Source organism: Ostrinia nubilalis, chromosome 8 (assembly GCF_963855985.1).
Source record: "Ostrinia nubilalis chromosome 8, ilOstNubi1.1, whole genome shotgun sequence".
In the NCBI taxonomy this organism is placed as follows: Eukaryota; Metazoa; Arthropoda; class Insecta; order Lepidoptera; family Crambidae; genus Ostrinia; species Ostrinia nubilalis.
The window spans coordinates 11,245,618-11,269,557 of NC_087095.1; the positions used below are offsets into that span (position 1 = coordinate 11,245,618).

General features: G+C 35.2%; 1 protein-coding gene across 1 annotated transcript in view; it reads right to left on the minus strand.

The window, feature by feature from the left end:
• Positions 1-823: 823 nt before the first annotated feature.
• LOC135073941 (chaoptin) overlaps positions 824-23,940 on the minus strand; it is a 35,356-nt gene continuing 12,239 nt past the window's right edge. Inside the window, exons 2-5 of the mRNA XM_063968199.1 lie at positions 6,397-6,609; positions 3,199-6,321; positions 2,832-3,124; positions 824-2,380 (exon numbers count right to left, since the gene is read on the minus strand). Coding sequence (XP_063824269.1) covers positions 1,808-2,380; positions 2,832-3,124; positions 3,199-6,321; positions 6,397-6,547 — 4,140 coding nt within the window. The 5' untranslated portion in view covers positions 6,548-6,609 and the 3' untranslated portion in view covers positions 824-1,807. The remainder of the gene's footprint in view (positions 2,381-2,831; positions 3,125-3,198; positions 6,322-6,396; positions 6,610-23,940) is intronic.

The following is a 23,940-nucleotide window of genomic DNA, read 5'->3' on the forward strand; positions in this document are numbered from 1 at the left end:
CATAAGCTATTTTGAACTTTCAATCTTGGTCTATGACTGCGTTAATTACGAGCAAAGTGTGTGTATAGTTCTGTATCGTGATGAATCTAATGTGGCAACTGTTCCTAAACAGGCTCCTACGCCGAATAATTCATTTAATCCATAAGCTATTTTGAACTTTCAATCTTGGACTAAAACTACGTTAATTATAAACAAAGTGTGTGTATCGTTCTGTATCGTGATGAATCTAATGTGGCAAGTGTTCCTTAACAGGCTCCTACGCTGAATAATTCATTTAATCCATCTAATAGGGCCGCGCCGAGCTCATAAACTGTTAGCTTTGTACTGGTGATTTACATCGCCTTTTGAGACGAAAGAGAATTTATCGAGATAGCGCACAAAGGTTCATTTTATTTATTTATAGTGCGACTTCGGACCGCTTCAGTTTTGCAAAGCAAATTGCCGAAACCAAATGAATTTGAAATGTTTTGTCTAAAACTTTGAAAATACATTTTAGTATTATCGTAGAAAAATGTGAATGATATTCCTTTATTTTTGTAAAGGTTTCCGTATGCATGAGATTGTGTAGTTTCCAACTAAGCGGAGATTGTACAGTCGGCCTCGGCAACATATTAGAGTAATATCTATTTTGTAAATTATCTTAGCACCTATTAGGTTCTACTATAAGGTGCCACAGTGTTTAGTGTGCGTAGGTACATCCGTTTTTTGTTATGGTAATACAATCAAAATATTATAAGTAATGCTGAAGTTATTATAAAGTTCTTATAATAGAAAACCGTAAACAAAGTTGTTTTAATTAAATTACAGAGCAAAAAAAGATCTGTTTATTTTAAAACTTTTATTACCAATACTACAGTCTTTATGCTAATAAACGGATTGCAATGAATTTAAAACAGACTTCAACGTAAGTTGGTACTTTTCATTAATCTAGACGAGTTTGATATTTCGTTCACAATTTATCCTATCACTATAAATAGTTACACAATATCCCTTTTTTCAGAGTATAAATATTGGTTTGGCATGTTTATTTAAAAAATTCAAATACCTAATATTTTTACAGTAACATCTACAAGAGTCATTACGATTAGTTTTTATTATACAACGTAGTTATGTATATTCTAAAAATTTACAGTTATGTATAATAATAATCACAATTAATATTTATTTTATATAAAAAAAATACAACGTTATACGTTCAACAAATAGTGAAACAAGTTACATCACAGTTCCAATAATAATAATTAAATCAAAATTACGTAATTTTATCTTTACGTTACTTTCAAGATGATTACAATTTAAGCTTCGTACCTGTTTCCATTCATCATCCATTTAAGTTAGTAAATATAATAAATTATAAGTTAACATATTTTATATAAAATATGAATAACATAAAACACATTACGTTTATAGTTCCTAAGTATTTACATATGACACTAAAAATTTTGGGACAAAAGTTTATTTGATAACCATTAATGAATCATAACACTGCAAAGTTACATAGCATAATAATTAACACTAAACTGCAAAAGTATTTGGTGACAAATATAATAAAGTGTATCAACTTGTTACCCAAAATGGCGTGAATGATACAAAAGTTTTTCGATTATCACACATTTCGTTATTGATAGCTGGTAGTTATAATAATTCATTCCTGTCTGTCAAACTTGTGAAAGAAGTTTCAAAGACGATGGAGGTATAAAAGGTTCCCAACGTGAGTGGCATGCTATTCATAAGGGAATCAAATTGGAAAAAATCCGGTCCTTTTGGCAGCAACTTGTGTGGGTTAACACACGCATGCGATTATAACTCACTCGCGTTTCGCTAGCGATTTTGTTTTGTCTGTAATCGTATTTATATCCATATCGGTGGTTTGAACATCTATGCTAGGCGTATTGAAGTTATCGTATGAAATATATTGAGGTGCTTGTTGCACTTCGGCTTTTCCTACCACAGGACGTTTCTTTGTTTTGATGTATCCCAATGCTGAAACTAAAACCACAAACACTATGAAGCCGATACAGCAACCCACAACCAAACTGAGTCTTCTGGTCAGAATATCAGCGATACCCATGTACGTATTCGAGAAAGGACTATCCATTGATGCACCAAATATTTCGATTGTGCTAACACTGGTACATTTACTTGTTAAGGAATCATTCATGTAAGATCGTAAATGGTTAAACGTTTGTTCGTCGCTGTATAAATTATTGGTGGCAATTTCTGGGAAAGGAGCTATTCTGGCGTCGGGCACAGAGGAGCCTGTAGACGTAGACATGCCGAAGTTTCCGATCGCTAGCACGCAGATTGTGTATCGCGAGCCAGGCGTCAAATGGTTAAGTCTTGTATACCTTGCTGTAGCGTTGAGAATTTTGCCTCGTATCTGAAACAAAAATATATTTCTATAGAAATGGGTGTATGAAAGAGCTTTTCAATTCATGATCAGTTTTATTAAAATCTTATAATCGTTTATTTAATTATGTTATGTTATTATATCAAAAATTTTACTATAATATTCGTCACCGAAACTTTTGGGAGCATGAGCCATTGTTAAAAAGAAAGATTTAAACGGATTCACACTACAGCCGAATTCTACGGGAGAGAAACATAAATATTTTTTATGGTCCATTGAAGTGATGCACAGCCTTTGTATTCAAATGTTTTTGTTGTAATGGTGGCCGTGCGAGTTTTGTATTACAAGTTTACCCAAATATTATAAGAGTAATTTACGAGCAGGTGCAAAATTATTCTTTGGTTTCAGGGGACGAAATTAGGGGTACAACACACGACCGAAAAGAAATGAAGAATAATGGACTCGGTAATGTGATACTTACGATGCTCGGGTTTTGTTCACTGAAGTAAGCCACTTGATACCCGCTTAAGCCACTTTGGTTGCGACCCTGCCAAGATACGACGACGGAATATGTTTGAATATCTTGTATGGCGATCCGGTTTACAAGGGGTATGTCGCATAGTTTCTGCGGAGGTAAATGGATGAAACTGTATCCGTGAAGTTCTTCTGGATGCTCACAACGTAAATTGCTACTACGTTTTAATACAATCTTGTAATGGTCCTGCATCCACTTCCAAACATTCTGCGACTCGCAGTTGCAAGTGAGGGGGTTGTCTGTAAACAAAACTATCATTAACTTCATTCTAAAAATTAAGGTTAACATGATCATGTATTTGAACCGAACCTACCATCAAACGAAATCGTTTTTATTTGCGTCTCCAGAACTGCCAGCATTTTTATCTGAATTATTTCAAAGTAATTGTGACTCAGATCGATAAATGTAATCTTGTTCAAACTCTGAAACGCATCCGAGGATATGGCTGACAGCCAGTTGCCTTTCAAATTCAACTCAGTGAGACTTAGCAGGCCTTTGAATATATCTTTGTTTATTCTTGTTATGTGATTGAAAGAGACATCTAACTTTTGCAAACTTTGCAAATCCGATGTAAATTCTTCGAGTTCTCTGATGATATTCTGTGATATATTCAGCAAACGTGTGGAATATAATCCTTGGAGTCGTTCTCTGGGAATATTTTCCATTTGGTTTTGGCTTAAATCCAGTACATGTAAATTGTGTAGTTTCGAAAATGCTCCAGGCGACAGTCGGACTATAGAATTTCTTTGTAGAATGAGTCGTTTCAGTGATGGGAAATGTTCGAAGTCCTTACTTGTTATTATCGTTAAATTCGTACCAGTTACAACTAATTCCTCTAGTTGCGGAAATTGCTTTGAAGGATATGTTTGCAATAACTGTGTTAAAGTATTATGAGACATGTTCAGCATTGTAAGTGTAGGTAGTACAGCTTCTGATAAACCGTTGCTAGGTATATTTTTGAAGAGATTGTGTGACAAGTCAATTTCCTTCATGCCTATAGAATGTTGGAAGAAATTCGGTGGAAGAACTGTTAACATGTTTCTGCTTAAATTCAAGCTCACCAAGTTTTTTAAGGCCGGCGAATTGAAACCATTTAGCACTGAGATATGGTTATCACATAAATTCAATGTTCTTAAATTCTGTAAACCTATGAATTTAAAGAAATCAATACTCTGCAACTGATTGTGACATAAATCAAGTATTTCTAATGAGGTGATGTTGAACAGGGCCACATGAGGAAATTCTGTAAAATTATTTCCTTTTAGATTGAGCTCCTGTAATATTGTTGTGTATGCAAAAACGTCTTTATGCAAGTCCCTCAAACTATTAAACGCTAAGTTAATGCGTAATAAGTTTTGATTTTTTATGAAAGTTGCTGGAGGCAAGTGGGATATGTTGGATACTTCTAACGAAAGGGCCTGTAACGAAGGCAGATGAGAAAACGTTCTATTTTCCAGCACTGTAAAGTTATTTCTGGACAATGTTAATGATTTTAAACCCGATATCTGTACCTGAATAACGTCTTCCCAAGTTAGAAAGTTATTGTTCATTTCTAAGTCACTCAGATTGGGCAAACTTTTGAGAGAGTCGGCTTCGATGATTGATACAGAATTTTTATTCAGTCGAAGTTGCCTAATTGGAAGTGATGAAATATCAAAATCAAGTACTATGATTTCATTTTGTGACAAGTCTAAAACTTTTAGCTTGGTTAAGAATGTGAAAGTATCTTTTGCAATATGGTTTATATTGTTGCATTGTAAATACAGTTCTTCCAACGTTACAAGCTTGTAAAATGTCTCATTACTTAGTTTTATAAGCCTATTATTACTTACATCTAAGTATTTTATTCTTTTTAAGTGCATAAATGTCCTATTTTCTATATGTACAATACTATTATTTTTTAAATACAGCCTTTGAATATTTAACAAATCATTGAATAAGTTAAAAGTTAACACTTTAATATTATTTTGGCTGAGCCACATTATTTGCACGTTCATTTGCCCTCTTAGAGAGCTATTTTTGAGTAAAGACAAGTAATTAGAACTCAACTGTATGGAAACTAACGAGGAGTTTCTGTTTGGGAAAACATCTCCAATTGTGGATAAGCGGTTACCCTGCAAATTAATGTGCTGAAGACTCTTTAGAGTAATAAATGCATGAGAGTCTATGTTTTGAATAATATTATTCTGTAAATGTAATTCTAAAAGCCCTGGCAGCGGGCTAAACACATTTCGCTTTATATGACTCAACTTGTTGTTTTGCAAACGTAGTTCTCTCAACTCACTTAGTTTATCAAATATTAATTCATCTAATTCGTTAATTTCATTATTATCTAAACTTAAAGTAACTAGTTTATAATTGGAGTGAAAAATATTACGAGGAAGTTTTCTCAAAAAATTTGTTCCCATGTGCAGTTGAGTCAAATTTTGTAAAGAAGAAAAACAATTCGGATGCAACCTTTGGATTGCATTATGTTCTAAATTTAGAACCGTTAATCCGACAGCATTTTTAAAAGCATCATCCGGGATTTCAAGGATGTTGTTTTCAGACAAAAATATCTCGGAAAGATGCAATAAGTTTGAAAATACACCTTTTATATTGTGTAAATGGTTATGACTTAAGTCTATTGTGCGAATTTTATAATTTTTTTGAAATATATTTTTGTCGATGTTTGTAATTTTATTTCGACTCAAGTCTATAGTTTCTAAATCACCTAATGGGTGAAAAGCTTCCTCTTCTATTTTCTGTATGCGATTACTAAAAAAAGTTAAAACTTTAATTTTTGGTATGCATTTGAACCAGTTGTTTTTAATTTCTACAAAATAATTTGAACTTAAATCTAAAGAAACTAAATTAGGTATTGTGATGTTGCCACTATCTGGTATTGAATTTATTTTATTCCACGCTAACCGTAGACTATTTAGCTTGTTAAGCTTTCCGAGAGCTTGTAAGGGAAAAATATTCAGAAAATTTTCAGTTACATCCAGCTCCGTCAAAGACACTTCTAGACTGTGAAATGCATTTTCTGAAATATTAACAACTTTATTCCCTTTTAAATTGAGTTTCTTGAGTTTCAGATTTCTGAATGTGTTTGCTTGAATGTCTTTGATGTCGTTGAGCTGTAAATCAAGTGCTTCAATGCTGTACAGTTCAAATAATGATTCATGAGGAATCTTGTTTAATTTACTAGAAATTATGCTCAAAGATCCCAAAGAGTCGCGAATCGATGTAAAGGCGTTTGAGTTGATTTTGTTTATGTTTGATTGCGAGATTTGTAGATTTATTATCCTTATGTTTGGTGGAAATAGGTCTGGTTTCAGTTCTGTAGTTGAGCTCTCAAGGTCGTATATAGACAAAGATTGTATTGATCCTTTTATTTTGGATAGGACATTCTTGACGACTCCCGGAGTAGCGCTGGGACATTCCAGAAATAGGCCTGAAATAGATCGTAGGGTAACTAATGTGCCAAAGTTTCCTAATACTCTATAATGTAATTAAAGTTAGTACGTACCTTCCTTGATATTATAACAAGGACAGATTGGGTTCTCGGCTAATGTGGGGCACGAGGGCTGCCCTTCTCCTTGCAGTATCGGGATGTGGATGGCAATTATTAGCACGTATAGTCCGCATTTTCCTCCTTTGAATCGAGTTAAAATACCCATATTGCTTTGACATCATTTCAATGACATTTTGCATTCGCCTCCAAACCGCGGATGTCGGGCCTCTGTAACAAAGAGATTCCTCATTACCCTTTCATTCAATCCCATTATTCGTAGCCCTATAGTAAAATTTCTGTCGTTTTTTCGATTATTTACTTTTCCCCGCGATTTGAAAATAAGTTGCCTGGGAGAGATCGCTTCCTAGAGATATGACCGATATTGAGCCGTTTCGATTTAGTATCCATATGCATGCTATTCTGATAGAATAAATATAATATAATCTCCATAGATCCTCGCAAACTTTGGCGTGTATAATAATAACTTAGGAACTATTAACTATAACAGTAAAATTCAATAGTTAGTAGGCAATATTTGATATTGCTCCGTCAATATTAGACGGCTCTGTTACATAACCGTTGTTAACAAAATGGTCCCATTGTCTACGCAACAAGAGCTAAAGTCGTATTGTTCCCGGTTTTTCTAAACAAGAAATCAAAACCATTGTGAACCGCAACATCATAAGCGTTTAATCTTTGGCGCCATTCCTGGCAATTAAACTCGATCCGTCGCTGCTGTAACAAACATCTATCTTTCTTTGAACATTTCTGCGTAACGTATAATAAAACGAGAAGCCGTCGTTAATATTTAATCCCGACAATTACACAAAGGAAATATGGCGTCGCTTCCCGATTCAACCAGAAGAGGATTAATTAATAGCCATTTATATCCTGGGACCAACTTTCACGAGCACCTACTTATTCTATTTAATTACGTGTTTAAATTACGATGTTTAGTTTAATTACAGTGGAATAATTCCAGCTTCACGTAGGTACATAGGTATAGTCCGCGGCAATAGAGAGAGACGAGGTTCTAATAAATAAAGCTGACTAACATTGACACCGAGATGTATTTTATCTTAGATTGCCAAGAAAAGTATCTTAGTAGTAATATTTGTACCTACACCTCTTATTATGACGTACCTAAACGTTTGGATGGGTTGTTTAGTAGTTGTTTAAGCTAATTAAATTTTTCGGAATGAAAATACCTCCATATTCATAAAACTGAAGTTAAACAGTCTTATGACACCTTTTTAACTAAAAATGACAGCGTTATACAGCAAAAGGCAAAGGGAAAAATATTATGTTAGAATTTCAGGCACTGAATTCCTTCAGTTGTATTGTAACTTATTCTTACGAATAATTAATGTACCTAACTACCTAAATTTAAATCGGGTTTTCCTAAAATATTTATTGAGGACAAAGAGCGAGTTTTAAAGTAATTGAAAATAATAAACTACAAAATTACCTCCGAAGAAGTTTCAAAGCCAGCGACCGACCGCAAGTTTCCGAAAGAAAATATCTCATGGTAACCACCAACATTTTTACTACACTCGTTTGTTGCGGTTCTTTGCAACTTAATAATCGATTTTTAACGATGTTATGTACACAACTCGGTAAAATGATGAGGCCTTTCGTCGGCGAAATCTTTTTGAACACTAACCTTTTTCGTTTTATATTGCAAATTGCCTGTCGTATTTTTCCTTGGGTACTGTGTCTTGGGGCTACGGTAGTTACTTGGTTGGTAGCTACTTTTAGCATTAAGAATATTTAACTGCATCGATGCAGCATTCAGTTCCACCACTTCAAATGCTAAATCACACTTTGTTTTAGCAAATTCAATAGGTTTTTGCCTTCAAAAACTGTATGGAAATCAAGAGTTTTAAGAACGATTGATTTACAATATACGAATAAAACAAGAATGTTTTTTAGCTTCAAAAATACTCTGCTAAAAGCAATTGACCAGTATTATAAGCAGCTCGTCTCCGCAGTCCTTAAAATTGTCGTAGATCACTGCTACGGCGTAACAAATCTGTTGTCGTGACTCTGAATTAATATAACAATAATTCAGCAAAAGTAGAAGTTGCTATAGCGCCATTCATCATGTGATTATTCCGAAATCACAATATAATTACGCTAATGTCCTGAGCAGCGGGCATTCATCATTGTTAATGCCTCTAATTAAATTTTATTGGCTCTGTATTTTCTGGTCTATGTTAGTATAATCAATTTTTAATAAGGCTTCAACAATGCTTTGCTATGACAACCTCAAAACGACCGAAGGCAAAAAGAAATAATTGTTCCTGGTATTCGCCAAACAATCAAAATAAAATTTGTTTGCGTTTTGTTCTCATAAATTTCCAGATTGAGAGGGCTTAAGGTGGCTGCTTACTAAACATTTTCTGTGAGGACAAAATTCCGTTTTCAGGAAACAATAAATTCAAATTAATTCGTGGAAATTACTTCAAATATTTTAATTGATGTTTTCATTGCAGAGCAACTGCTGAATGAAATGAATTTTATTATATTTTTTCACTATTTATTTTTACTATTGGGGAGTTTTAGTGGGCTTTAAACAATTAAGGTAGGTAAGTATCGCAAATGCCACGGATTTTCTAAATGCTCATTGACGAAGGTGGGATTTAGACAGCCGATTATAAAACAGTAGCTTTATACGAGCACATGAAGCAAAATATTTTGTCATAGTAATAGTAAATATAATAAAAGCGTCTATGCCAACCAAAATAAGATAAAACTATTCTAGACGAGGTAATAACACGGATTGAAAAATGGGAGGTATCACACTGAAAAGCAAGCGTGACTCAGAAAGGTTTGTGCTAAGCACCCAATATGTCTGTTTTAGGAGAATGGATAACTTACGGTTCATTGCACCTGGAGGCAATTTTTCAGGAGAACAAAACTCTTACATATATAAAAAATAAACTAGTTGTTACGTACCGACGTAGGTACGTAGTAAAAATATAAATAACTTTTTTTTGTTTGAAATGGTTTTTATACATATTTAGTGATTTAACAGACCAAACTTGCCATGTTTTTTTGTTGTTTTAACGCAGTCTACACACTAAAACATGAGTCATCAAACTCTGACATGTTGTCAAAAGACATAGGCTGGGTTACACCATCTTACTTTGACTTTAGCAAACGTCAAAAGTCTGTCAAACTCCATACAAAATACGCCGGTTATCGTTATAGTTACGGTCAAAAGACAATGCCGGAAATTGGCGTCTTTTTTTTTCGCGCGGCTATCGACCAAAAGTTTTTTGATTACAAAATAGTGTAATAAACCAAACTTACTATGACATGTATACCTCTAAACTCAGTCTGAACTGAGTTACGAGCATTAGAAGTTTGATGATTTTCATACTAGATTTGCTTTTATCGCGCAAAGTTTTTTAAGAAATTGCAACAAAATAGTGAGATTGTATGTGTAAACAAACAATACCATCCATTAAAGGCTCCAGACATCAGTATGGAGCAGAATCAGCGCAATAAAAAATAGCGCAATATTTTGTTGCAATTTCTTACAAAACTTGCGCACAAAAAGCAAATCTAGTATGAAAATCATCAAACTTCTAATGCTCGTAACTCAGTTCAGACTGAGTTTAGAGGTATATACATGCCGTAGTAAGTTTGGTTTATTACACTATTTTGTAATCGAAAAACAAGGTTTGGTTGATGGCCGCGCGAAAAAAAAAGACGCCACTTTCCATACAAAATCTGGCATTGCCATTTAGGTGGTGCAACTCACCCATAGTCGTCGACATGTTAAAATAAAGCCGCCGACATCAATTTTTTTTTGATAAAAAAAAAAATCAAACCCGCTGAGCCAAGCCTCTGGGCTTTTAGCGGGTTTGGTATGTAGAGTCCTTTACCTAATTTGCTAGCACATTGTGGATTTATTATTTCAGAAACAGTACCCATACAAGTAGCTGTTTTCTCTGAGCATACAAACAAAAGAAATTCTGCTCAGAAATGAAATAATATCGTAACAGCAAAAAATAAATCCTCCGTGCGACATGCCCAGAATGTCTCATCAGAGGAAAGTTAAAGGTTTTGTCTTTGCAGTTCTTACACTAAGGATTAGGGATGGCTCTAGATTGGCGGTCTAGAGCTTTGACATACAATGTAATAAGTATTACTACGCAAACCCAGTCTATTCGGAGATTGGAAAAGTTTTAGGCAAGTCTGTAGTGCTGTTTGGGTACATGTGAGACGAATTGTGAGGCTATTGAACCTTTAATTCAATTATTTATGGTAGAAATAGGTATGTCTATAGACAGCAATAACAAAATAGAATGAGTAATGAAACGATAAGACGAGAAAGATGTCAATTTAATTTACATCAACACACTTTAAATTATTTTTAACCGACTTCAAAAAGGGAGGAGGTTATATGTTCAACTGTATGTATGTTTTTTTTTCTATGTATGTTCACCGATTACTCCGTCAATTGTGGACCGATTTTCAAAATCCTTTTTTTGTTCGATAGGGTACACTTCTGAGGTGGTCCCATTGTCACCAAGTCAGGATCTGATGATGGGATCCTAGGGAAATCGAGGGCATCCCTCAAATTTTATAGGCACGTATATCGTTTTTCAAACTTTTTCTTAAGTTATTCAAGTATTTGCTCCTGGAAATCATCATCTCATATTGATGAGCTGATGATAGAAGGTAAAACTCCTTAATGCTTAGGAGTTGGAGGATAATTCTTTTAATTTTATAGATAAGTATAGTTTCTAAAGTTATTCAAGTGTTTACATCAGATATTCATCATCTCATCACGATGAACTGGTCATGGTAGGTACAACTCCTTAATGCTTAGGAGTTGGAGGATAATTCTTTAAATATTATAAGTACAAATAGACCAACAGTTGTATTCTTTCATGTTTTTAAGGTGGGCTAACGGTTTAAGGTCTTTTTAGGTTTCCTATAATTATGGTAACCTGTATTTTGTAGGGAATATTATTTTACACTAGACATGAAGAATATGGTCTTAGTGTACTGCCTACCTTCAGTGGTAACATCAAGGTAATAATTAGTTAACTAAAAAGCAAGAAATAAGTGGAGTCGGTGCCAAGATTATGAAACATGTAAAGTTTGCCTGCACCGACTCCAAAAGTATCAATCATGGTATACCTACATAAATATTAATTCGTCCTAATGAATAAGTAGGTAATTAGTAATTATTTTTCTACTTTTTAGTGTAGGTTTTTTGGAGTCGGTTTTATTTTTTTTTATAAAATTTTGTTTAGTTATTAATAGGCTTTAAGTTTCTTTTTTTTAGTATTTCGATCTAACGAAAATATTTATGTCGATGTCTTAATAATAAAAATGTGATACGACAGGAGTCTACACAACATACGAGATGACAAATAAAGATGATAACAATTACAGAGAGCAATACAAAGCCATTATAATGACTCTGTCGCTTTTTGCATAAGGTTTAATTTTTATATATAGTTTCTCCACCCCAATTGGGTATAGGTTAGTCACCATTCTCCACCAACCGTCTAGTCTTAGCCAATGAATGAATTATCTAGTGTTTGCTTTATGTTCCCCAATCGGCTCGTAGAATGTTAGCTCAAACTAATCGCGTTTAAGTGGTAACTGCTTTGTCAGCTCGATTGAAGTTGCGATTGGAGTGGTTATCGATAATGCATCGGATAATGCAATGATTCGCGAAAAAGGTTTGTACGCTAATTCATTCATAAACTTACAAAAATATCAGATTCATTTTTTGGCGTCTTTATGCATATTATGATCGGTATTTGTTTAAAAATCGATTTCATCATTGTGATTTCACAATTTTAGAACGATGCATTGCAATGTAGTATCAAGGTTCTGGAGTGGAAGCCGCGTACCGGAAAACGCCGTGAAGGACGTCCACCACAAGGTGGACCGACGACATCATAAAGGTAGAAGGAAGGCACTGGACGCAGGCCGCTACCAACCGGTCAACGTGGAAATTATTGGGGGAGGCCTATGTTCAGCAGTGGACATTCGATGGCTGAAATGATGATGATGATGATGATTGCAATATAGCGATATTTTGAATGAGTTGTAGAATCAAAATTCCGTGTAGGTAACTGACGGGTGCCAAAATTACCATTTGGACGTAAAAGAAGTAAAAATTACAAACTTCTGAAACTTGAGCCGTTTATCACTATTGCCTTAGCCAAAAGGTTACTCATGATTAATGGGAGTAGTTACCTACTTATAAAAAAGGTCGCATCGGCAAATTCCCGATTTGCCTACTTTAGTCAGACGATTTTGCAATTACTTAGGCTGAGTTACACCACCTAACTTTAACGGTGACTATAACGGTAACCGGTGCTTGTGCGGTGTGAATTTTGACAGATTTTTGAAGTTTGTTAAAGCTCGTAAAATAGTGCAACCCAGCCTTAGTTGGTTTTATAGCACAGCTGAGAAGTTATAAAGATTCAAGACTAATGAACATAATAGGTAGGTATTGATCTTCATAAACGACTGGTTAAAAAGGTGATTTATTATCAGACAGGTCGTTTAAGTTTTCACGACCTCATATCGTATTGGGGTCATTGGTATTTGGATAGATTATTAATTTCTCGGACGACCTAATTTAACCCAAGCGGTCATAATAATATGAGCGCGCTAGCAATTGTTTTCTATTCTCTAAGGCTCAGTTGCAGCACCCAACTTTAACGGTAACTATGACGATAACCGGTGCTTTTTGTATGGAGTTTGGCAGATTTTTGACGTTTGTCAAAGTTAAAGTAATATGGTGCAACCCAGCCTTAATGATGCAGACACGCTAGTTGAAAATCGTCTTGTGGATAATTCTATTGAATTGATATCTTCTAGTGACTGGAAGATACATGAGATAATACAACTAGAATCTAGTCGATCGAGATAATTGTATGCCAATCTCATGTAGGTATTTTCAAAGCAATTGTACAACAATACAGTTTACTGTGAGATTGAATCTTTATCGCCTAGCTAATTTTAAGATCGTTAAATAAAAGCTATTCTCATAATATCTCTCATCCACTCAATTTCTTTGATGTTAGAACTAAGTGACCTTGATCTTTTACGTTTTCGCTAGTTTCCCTAACTCAAACAGAGCTTTTACCATGATTAGTTAGGTGTATAAAAGAACATAAATAAATACACGTTCTAGGAGTTCATCACATGAAACATTCTCCTTGTAAATTGGTACATAGACTTAGCTTTGAGCTACGAAAAGTAGTCATAGAAATCCAACAAAAACACGGCTCATACTAAGCCGAATTACCTTAATTGTTTTCGACTCCCAAAATGTTTGCTGCCAGTAATCTTCGCAAATTGCGTCTGAGTGGTTAATGCCCGTATTGCCCGTCTGCCACGGAGCTATGGGAGTTCGGACTTTGGCGGTATGCAGACGGCATCTTATCGATATTGCTTTAAATTCGAGTTCTTGGCGCACCTAGGCGTGTAATGCCAGATTTAGTTGTAGTATGGTGAAAGTGACTTTATGATGAGTTAGCAAACATTGAGAACATCGAATTTCAGCAAATGATCAACTAATTTAAATTAAAAGGAGCTCGTCAACGATTTATTCATACCTGCCTTTCAAGACAAAGTTACAATCGTGATAGTTTTGTAACTACAAAATAATTTTACATGTAGCTCGCTCCGTAAAGCTATTTCGATAAACTGTAACGAATTAATTTGCAAGTGAAACTTCAGTCATAGTAGTACAAAATATCCTAATAAAATTCTCTGAATTCATCCCTGCTTTTAATCTGGCTTAAAAATACTGCAGAATGCACGATTCACGATAAGTATACTTCAAAGTTTCCTTAGTTAAATGCAGCGTTCGTTTGCCAAACAATAAACAAGTTCGCCTACTGGACCCGTATTGAGGTCGTGAAGGGGAAATGTCCACTTTTGGCCATTTGCGGAAACGTCTTAGTTTAAAAAATATTATTGAATCCAATTCTATTAATAAAGAAAGAGACATTAATTTAATTGTAAAACTTTTGTTTTGGTTTTTTACTTGTTTAAGTTTTTATACCCTTTCTTTATCAATGCATTATCTAATTTCTTAACAAGGGTAGAGGGAAGGTCGTGAATAATTTTGACTCTATTATAAGCGTTATGACCTGAAAGTCGGCACTGAATGATTTGGTTGTATGAACGTTGCCAAAATTTTAAGATAAAAATATACTTTCTTGACAGATAGTTTAAAGTTGGCCGTAATATACAGAACAATCAGTGAAGAATTTAATAATTTAGACATAAAGAAGCTTCATTCACAATTCATTGAACATCTCTTAACCTATAGCAGAAGGCAAAACGGGCATTACCCTTTAAATTTCCTCAGACAAAAGTAAATTAGGTATAGGTAGGGTAGGGTAGTATAGGATCCGCCATTACTCATTCTAGTATAGATGGCTTCTTGTCTCGCAAAAAGCGTACAGTTGCGATCGTAAAATATGGCTCCTTAATAATCTAGGAACAGTTAAATCCATTTTGATTAATTTCTAGGGTATAAATCAACTATGATAAAGTTTCACTGAGTTTTATTAATAGTCGGTTGATATGATAAATAGCAAAACAATAAGGACTAAGTACCAATGAATAACTACGTCTAGTTTGAGTTTAGGTTTCATGAGTGAAGGCATTTTTTTTACTAATCAACGTCTAGGGTTTTTAGAAGTAAGTATGGATTCAAGTTTATTTCCTTTACTAACGACGCGACTATTAAATTCTTATTACAGAATTTATGTTTATGTTATTTTTGTGCTAGTTTTTTTTTAAATCGGTGGGTGTTGCTTAGACTTTTTTCCCATAATGGGCAACATTTGAGCCACAGTCCTGGAGATAAAGGTGAATATATACAACAAATTGTGTACGAAGTACACCAGGATTATTATAACCAAAAATAAAGCTCGAAACATAACTCAGCTGCATTCCAGTTAGGGATGTGTTCCGTAAAGTTGTACGTTTCAATTAAACAGTTGCAACAATTTCGGACTATACATCAAAGTCTTGTATTCCGGCTAATAACAGAGCGTTGGTGGAATAATTTAGAGTGCGTTGCTCGCGGAAGCGCAGCGGAACTTGTAATGGATGCTGTGCGCTTACACATTCGGAAACATTAAGAAAGCGAGCTTGTTACACTGTTGCTGTATTAATACATATTCTTAATTCTAAATATTTTTTCTAAAACTTCTTTTATCGCACGGAAAAATCTCTTATAAGTGTGCCGGAGTAGCTCTTAACTTATAAGAACACCATTTTTGTGAAAGCTATACAAAAACAGGTGAAGAACATCTAAAGACAATCTATCAATATAACTAGCGATTACGTGTTTATAAGCAAATCTAGAGTGCTATAGATACTTGATAACATAGTATTAATACCTTAACGACTGTGACTCCACATAAAAATGCTTGTGCTTATCACTTGTTGGACTCAAACCCACAACTCAGCTGATGCGCGAAACTAACGCGATCGTCTTATACAGTAGGTATTGTATTTAAATTAATGTAATATTCATAAAAATTCAATTCGAATCAAGGATCAAGGCGTGAAAATATTCCTTAAAATAACCAGAGCTACGAGTATTTCCTCAAAAGAGTTAATACAAAAGAGTAGGCTTAGCTAGAGCTTAAAAACACGATAGACTAAATAATATATCAAGCCGTAATATAATTTACAGTGCGTTGCACGCGGAAGCGCATTCTAAACTTGTAATAGATGCGCGACTCACGCTTGGCTTGCACATTTGGAAGCATTAAGGAAGCGAAAACACGTGGCGTCCCACGTTATCGATAAATAACAGAAATAGCAGAATCATAATAACATACGGCACTTCGGCAATGATACGATACGAGTACCTGGTCTTCATACAAAAATAGACCTGCATGTAATTTGTTTACTTTATTTTATTTTATTTTTTATTTTTTTTTATGTGATAGGAGGCAAACGAGCAAACGGATCACCTGATGGTAAGTGATTATCGTCGCCCATAGACACCCGCAGACCCAGGGGCGTTACAGGTGCGTTGCCGGCCTTTAAGGTAAAGATACGCTCTCCTCTTGAAAGCTTATCAGAATAGCACCTACATCCTAGCTGCATGGGTTATGATTTCTCTAAGGCCTCCCGCGCCGCCGCCACTCCCGCGCCGCTGCCCGCTAAATTCGAGGCTGAGGCCTAAATGTAAGTAATCTTGTGAAGATTGTGGTGAAGATGAGGCTTTTAGTGAACATATTAATTTTGATTACAAATTGGACGTGAAACGACAGCTGGCAAATATAAAAGTATCACGTAAAAGTAAGTACCTATATTATTATTGAGTAGAGTATTGTAGAAGTACATGATAAAAAAGCAAAAGAAAATATGTAGAAAAAGCTTCATCATACGGGATAAAGGACAGGATTGTATTAAAATATCCCACATAGCTTTTGGGTATGGTATTAATTTATGGATATAGGCGCGAAGCGACGGCTGACAGGTCAAATGGAAACGTCATGCTGCGCTCATGTCACGTCAAATTCACGCGGAAGTAAACTTACTGACGTTGGATCAAAAGCTCTCAATAAAATAATGCCAAATACAATTCGATAGTTGACACCACCAATCGATTAACATACAAAACCATTGTCAAAACTGAATTGCGAAAACACCGATCGCAGTTTAATATCGTAATAATGATCTGTGACATCACTAGTTTATGATTTCAATTGACTATTTAGTCGTTTTAACCCAGATCGCGGTGGGCAACCCTCTAGTTGGGTTCGCCACTGATCGGGCGCCTTATGCGCTCGATACGGCCCGATCGCGAACGTCGGTCTGCGACCGACGCGGACGAGCCTGGGCTTCGCTTCGCGAAGCCCACACTCGGCCTCGTCGGCACGCGCACCGACGATCGCCAAACGGCTAGAGTACCTTCTGTACTCGCCACTCTGCCCGGTGAAGTTGGAAAAGCTCTTCAAGCTACCAGCGCGCGTCCCTTCAAAAAAAAAAAAAAAAAAAAAAAAAGAGCCTGAAACTATTTTTACTTTAGAATTTAGAGATTTTTGGATATACGGTTTATTATGATCCCAGTACCCTACGAAAAATAATTAAAAAATTTAGTCACCCCCGGGAAAGCGGGAAAATGATGACCCATACATGGTTTGGTCGGCACAAATAGACTGCATTTTACTTACTGTTAATATCAATAAATAGATATTAAAATAAAATAGATATTAAAATTAAGTGTTTGCCACTTTTATGGGACAAGGTATCCATTTTTATAACAAAGTCCCTGATAAATATAAAGAGCTACCGTATAATAAATTTAAAGGTATAGTTAAAGATCACATGCTTAAAAAAGCCTATTATACAACTCGAGATTTTCTTAATGATAAGTCATCCTGGGAGTAGGATTATGGTCCTCTCATGCTCGCACTAAAAAGAATTAAAATGAAAAGTAATATTGTATAAACTAATAATAATTTCTCAAATGTTATAGTGTCATGCTTCTCAATCTGGACTGTTACTTAGCTTTATTATTAGTTTTTTTTAAAGAGATAACTTGGCATTGTCATTCTCACTAAAATGTCTCTGGGGTGGTGGCGTAGTGAGGCGGGTCGTTACATTCCCTCTAATATGGTCGAGTGAAGCGATGGCTGGTTCACTCGTCATGTCTGTGAACAGGCGCTGCTTTCGGGGACTGGTCAATCCAAGTTATTCAAATTTATGTATGCGAGTCATTTCTACTAGTACCTTAATATGTAAGTCTAGATATTAGCACGTCACTACCTTGTTTAATATACCACGCAATCTTGTATACCTACCCATTCTTATGAAACACCATACAAGAATGCATGGTAAATTCAGTGAACTGCTCCTGAATCGAATGTACCTACTACTACTATTTCTATTTATTTATATTAACCGGCAGACAGTGGTGACTGAGTTTGTTGCGGCGCTTCTTCTCAGCACTTGCCAAATGTTGGTCTCGAAGCGCTGTTAGGGTAAAAAGATTATGAGACATGTAGAGGCTCCTTAAGAGCATATTTTATGACGATTTGTAAGAACTATTTATTAGTCTAAACAAATAAAGAAATTTTGACTTTGACTTTGACTTTGAAACACTTTTTATCAATGAAACATGTATGTATTAGCATGAAAAGGTATTTTTATTTATTTTATGATAATTATGTAAGTCAGTAACAGTATTTTATATTGTGTGATAGTTAGAAAACATTCTTTAGGATGTAAATGTATGTTGCACTTCACACAAAATTTGTAATTACATTAAGAATCTTACTGACATAGTTGATTAGATGACCTGTTTGATCGTATCTTGAATCTCCAAAGTGGCAGGTACAGGGCAAGGCCCACGTTTTTCACACCTATTAAAAGTTTCTAATAAGGATCTTGTAACAGACCGGCGAAAACCTAGGTAATCAAGATCTCCACCATCGTTCATTCGTTCGTTTCAGCCAAATGACGTCCACTGCTGGGCAAAGGCCTCCCCCAAGGCTTTCCACAATGAACAGTCCTGCGCTGCCCGCATCTAGGCTCTTCCCGCGACCTTTACTAGATCGTTAGTCAACCTAGTAGGAGGTCTGCCCACGCTACGTCTTCCAGCTCGTGGTCGCCAGTCGAGAACCTTTATGCCCCAACGGCCATCGTCTCTACGAGCTATGTGCCCCGCCCACTGCCACTTGATTTTAGCAATTCTGCGAGCTATATCGGTTACTTTGGTTCTCCTACGGATCTCCTCATTTCTGATTCGATCACGCAGGGAAACTCCGAGCATAGCCCGCTCCATCGCCCTTTGGGTGACCTTGAGCCTTCCTATGAGGCCCATAGTAAGCGACCACGTTTCAGATCCATATACCATCATTGGCAACACACACTGGTCAAAGACTTTTGACTTGAGACACTGCGGTATTTCGGACGTGAGTATACCGCGAAGCTTTCCAGACGCTGCCCAACCGAGTTGGATTCGACGATTGACCTTTTTCTCGAAGTTCTACTAATAAAGTTGAATAATTGGTCAAAATAGTTTATAAAAGGGCGTAACTCATTTTTGGGTCCTTCCAACGGCTGAATCATCATCAGTAACAACGGTATTTGCGTTGTCAGGTGGTTCAAATGTAATGTATTCTGGGACCGGATCATTGCTATTTTCTAGTTCATTCAATATTTCATGCAAGGACAAAGGTTTCGATCTGAAATAGGAAAATCAAGCATATTTACTCATATAGATCAAATGTATTATGGTTGTGCCGACGGGCCTATGTATGGGTCCATGGAATCTACGGCTAAATAAAAGAGGGAAAAAATTACGCTGATTAAATTTTTTTTTACATAATCAATCTACAATGTATTCTATTTTAAAGTAATAGTTCCGTATTTTGAAAATAATAACAGCAAGTAATTATAAACTTACCTTTTTGAACACATGTTTTACATTTTTTTCTCTGCACTTATTCACTTGCATATAAAAAAGAGAAATGATTCAGTTTACTGCTTTAGTTGTCATTATAATCAACAAGGACCTCCTAAAGTTAAAAAAAAATGCTTTGGTTTGTATAAATAAAATAAAATAATGACGGTAGATTTTTTTATTTCTCACAACCCATGTATGGGTCGGTAGGTTCATCTGGGTTGATGCAAAAATCAATTATCAAAGTTAGTTTAAACTTTAAAGGTAATCCGAAAATTATTCGGTTTGGTAAATAATGTGAAAATGCTAGAAATCTGGTTTCTACTAAACGTAATAGTTAAAAGGTCAATGGACGGTTAAATTTAAATCAATTGATTTTGTTCATTCAGCTAACAATTTCAGCCAACTACTTAAGTTATTGGTGTGTGCTAAAATCTTAAGACGTGCATGTTCCACGTGAATAATTTCGATTTGCATATTCATTGCGAAAGATGAGAATAAACATTTTTCATAGCTATTTAATCACAATATGTGCATTGTTATAATAAAGTAATATGCACATATTGTGCAAAATATGCACATATTCTAACAATGCACATATTGTGATTAAATGGCTATGAAAAATGTTTATTCTCATCTTTCGCAATGAATATGCAAATCGAAATTATTCACGTGGAACATGCACGTCTTAAGATTTTAGCACACACCAATAACTTAAGTAGTTGACTGAAATTGTTAGCTGAATGTGAATAATAACTAACATTTTAACAAAACTGCGTTTATTAATATTTAGTTCATAGAAATACATTAATGGCAACTTTAATAAAAGCTTGTAATAATAAAACCTAATTTTCTCATTATTTTTTCTTTAATAGGTTGGTTGGAATTGAAAGAATTTGCTCTCTGATTCGGAATTACAATCTACTTACGTTATGCTAAATAATTAACCAAACTCTAGAACATATTAATTTCATTTCATTAAATAACAGTGTTTTACTTCTACTGAGTTTCTTCTAGACTCTTTAACGCCAACGCGGACTCTCAAGCGACTGAATGTAATGAATTGAAACAGATAAGTAATAATTAACTCAATCAATCAATCTTTGTTAATCAAGTTACAAAGTATCCAGCGACAGAACTGAAATTCAACAGTATTTAGTACTCAGTTTTATGTTAAGAATTGCTTTTGAGTGAGTGAGACTCTTGATTCAGGGATGAAATTAATTATTTAAGACATTAGATCTTTCATTTTTCAAATTATCGACCTCAAAAATATTGAATTTTAAGGACAGATTGTTTGGTTGAATTTTAATATTTACTCCTTGGGGAAGTCTTTGTCGAGCAGAAGATGTCATTTGGCTGAAACGAAAGAACGAATTTACAGGACAGATTCTATGACTACAAATCGATTGAGCGATGTCTTGCAATACGGTTCCTAAAATGCATGAACTATTGGATTTTCCTGTTGGATATAAAATACATATTTTAGTGAACGATGGAATATACTCGCCAGTTGTAAATGTTGGATCGACGATAATACTAACGAGTTTAAGAATCATGTAAAATCCGTTTTCTTTCCACTCTTTTGTTTCACACACGTTTCAGTCGACAAAGCCTCCTTTCTCCGCATCAATTACAAAGTTCAGTTAGATCCGTCTGTTGCACCCAAGTGCATTACAGCGTATGCGCCTCGCAGCGCGTTGATTAGCTATTTAGTGTTTCCGTTTGTGAACGAGTATCCTGTGAAACGTACGCGTTAACAAACAGTCTGATGCTAATGCTGCTTTGTTACTTTACACGTAATTAGCTGTTCATTTGTTTTTTTTTACTAATTTTTTTGTGTTTCGAGCAAAAATGTAGGAACTCATTTGGGCTAGCTAGTAAGCTGAGTTACACCACCAAACTTTGACCGTAACTATAACCGGTGTTTTTTGTATGGAGTTTGACAGAAATTTGACGTTTGTTAAAGTCAAAGTAAGATGGTGCAACTTATATATTTTTTTTAAACCACTGTGTAAATGCTGCGCACGTGACATTGGCGGAACAGTGTGCCCTCAGTGACGAAAAAACGCAAGTTCATCGACATCAACCCGAAGAAGAAGAAGATGGTGCAACCCAGCCTAAGTGTCAGAATAAGCAACTACGGGTACCTACTTATTCTATGCTACGGGCAACAACATTCATAAGTAATGAATGCTTAAGTGTTTATTGGCACGTGCTTCTATACTGGCAGCATCCATTCGTACGAGTAAATAAATAATAAATACTTGCATTTATTGACACATGCTCTTAATCACTATTACGAATACGGAGAATACAGTAGGGTAATTCAAGTGCAATCTGTCATTTCAATCTATTCTATTTGTCATTTAGCTTGTTTAATCTGTGCTGAATAAAGTGCACAATATTTAAGCAGGATATGGTTGCACGCGGATTTTTAGAGAGTTAAATCTTTTGGCCAATAGAAAACGTCATAATAGTTATTATATGAACTGGGATTGGTCAATGACTTTTGAAATTAAAATCCGATGGCCTGAAAAAATCGGTTTTCCAACAAACGTCAGTTACGCGCAAGGAGGTTTAGCTATTTATCCATCGAAGTTAATAAGGGAGAAGACATAAGACTAATTTTATTATTTGCCTGCCGCGACCCGGTTTTTACGAACAATGACGATGACGAACGATGAACCAGTAACGAGGAGCACACTTAGCAATGCTTCCAGGTTGCGCCTCGGTATCAATTAAGTAACATTTTCCGTTAAGTTTACTTTATGGCCAACTAAAGGACTTTTGCCGTCTCCATGGACAAACTCGAAGTATGATAACTACAGTCATTGTCAAAATTTTGCACTGCCATTGCCGCTGGATACCATATATCGCTACTATATTCATAGATAATAGACTTTCAGTTAATCGTCAAAATTGACATTGTTTTTTAAATAACAACAAATGGTATGAATTTTTAAATGTGATATTTTTATAAAGGTTAGTCCCCAAAACAACATTTGATAGCCTATTTTCTTTCGTTGGCATCTAAGTTCCTGTTTTCTACATATATGTTACTACTACCTATTGGATAAGTAACTAAGAACTTTGTCGTTTATTCCATGTGAACAAAATCCCTAAAAGCCCATTTGTAATAATATTCTTACTAAACACTGCTGAAAAAGGACTAAACTTCTGAGCTATGAACGTATAATCCAGTAGCATTAAGTAGGTAAGTACGTATAGCGACGTTGGAACTTGATATAGAAGTTAGCTGTTTTATATTTTTTTTCACAGCAGAAATCTTTATCTTTGATCTTAATATCTGATCGTACGTATTGTCTTTTAAAATATTACATTTGCCTAAATAAAAATAACCGACCTGCTGCTTATGTCAATTATAATTATTTATAACCCTACTTACAATGCATAACAATCATAATTAGGTATTATAACCCTACTTAACAATGCATAACAATCATAAGATAGTTTGGCGTATAAGTAGGTAGGTAGGTACTATCTAGGCCGAAGATGGAAGCGATCGACCCGGAAATATTCTCAACCATCTCAACTATCATAATATGTATTTAGAACAGTCCCTCCTTACCAATGATATTATAGATAATACCATTGCTCCTTACCATCAATGCAATCGAGCAGACAAACGGCCGAATACTGAAACGCCATTTAAATATTTGACGGCTTCTCAAATAGTTAAGCAGCTCCTAAACTTACATTTCGCATACTCAAAACAATATCTGAGCAGTTCTCAATTTTTAAGCACCTCTCAAATTAAGTTGCACTCAAACGCCACTTAAATGAATTTTCGCATACTGAAACGCCATTCAACGCTAAGCATTACTCAAACAACTGTCAAATCGTCTTAAGCAGCTGTTAAATTTGAGAGTGCTTGCGCGGTATCTTAAATCCTATTCTTATACCTAAATCGACCTAAATAGTGGTAAATAATGTGTGTCATCGTTATCATTTCTTTCGAGCCTCGAGGAAATACCTAGATCTAATCGCAGGAACGCAATAAGGCTGAACGCTATTGAAAAATATTATTATAATGACATGCAATTCCGAGCGAGGTTCCGCGTCTCTAAAGAAACGGTGTTGTTTCTGGATTCTTAATTTGGAAGCTC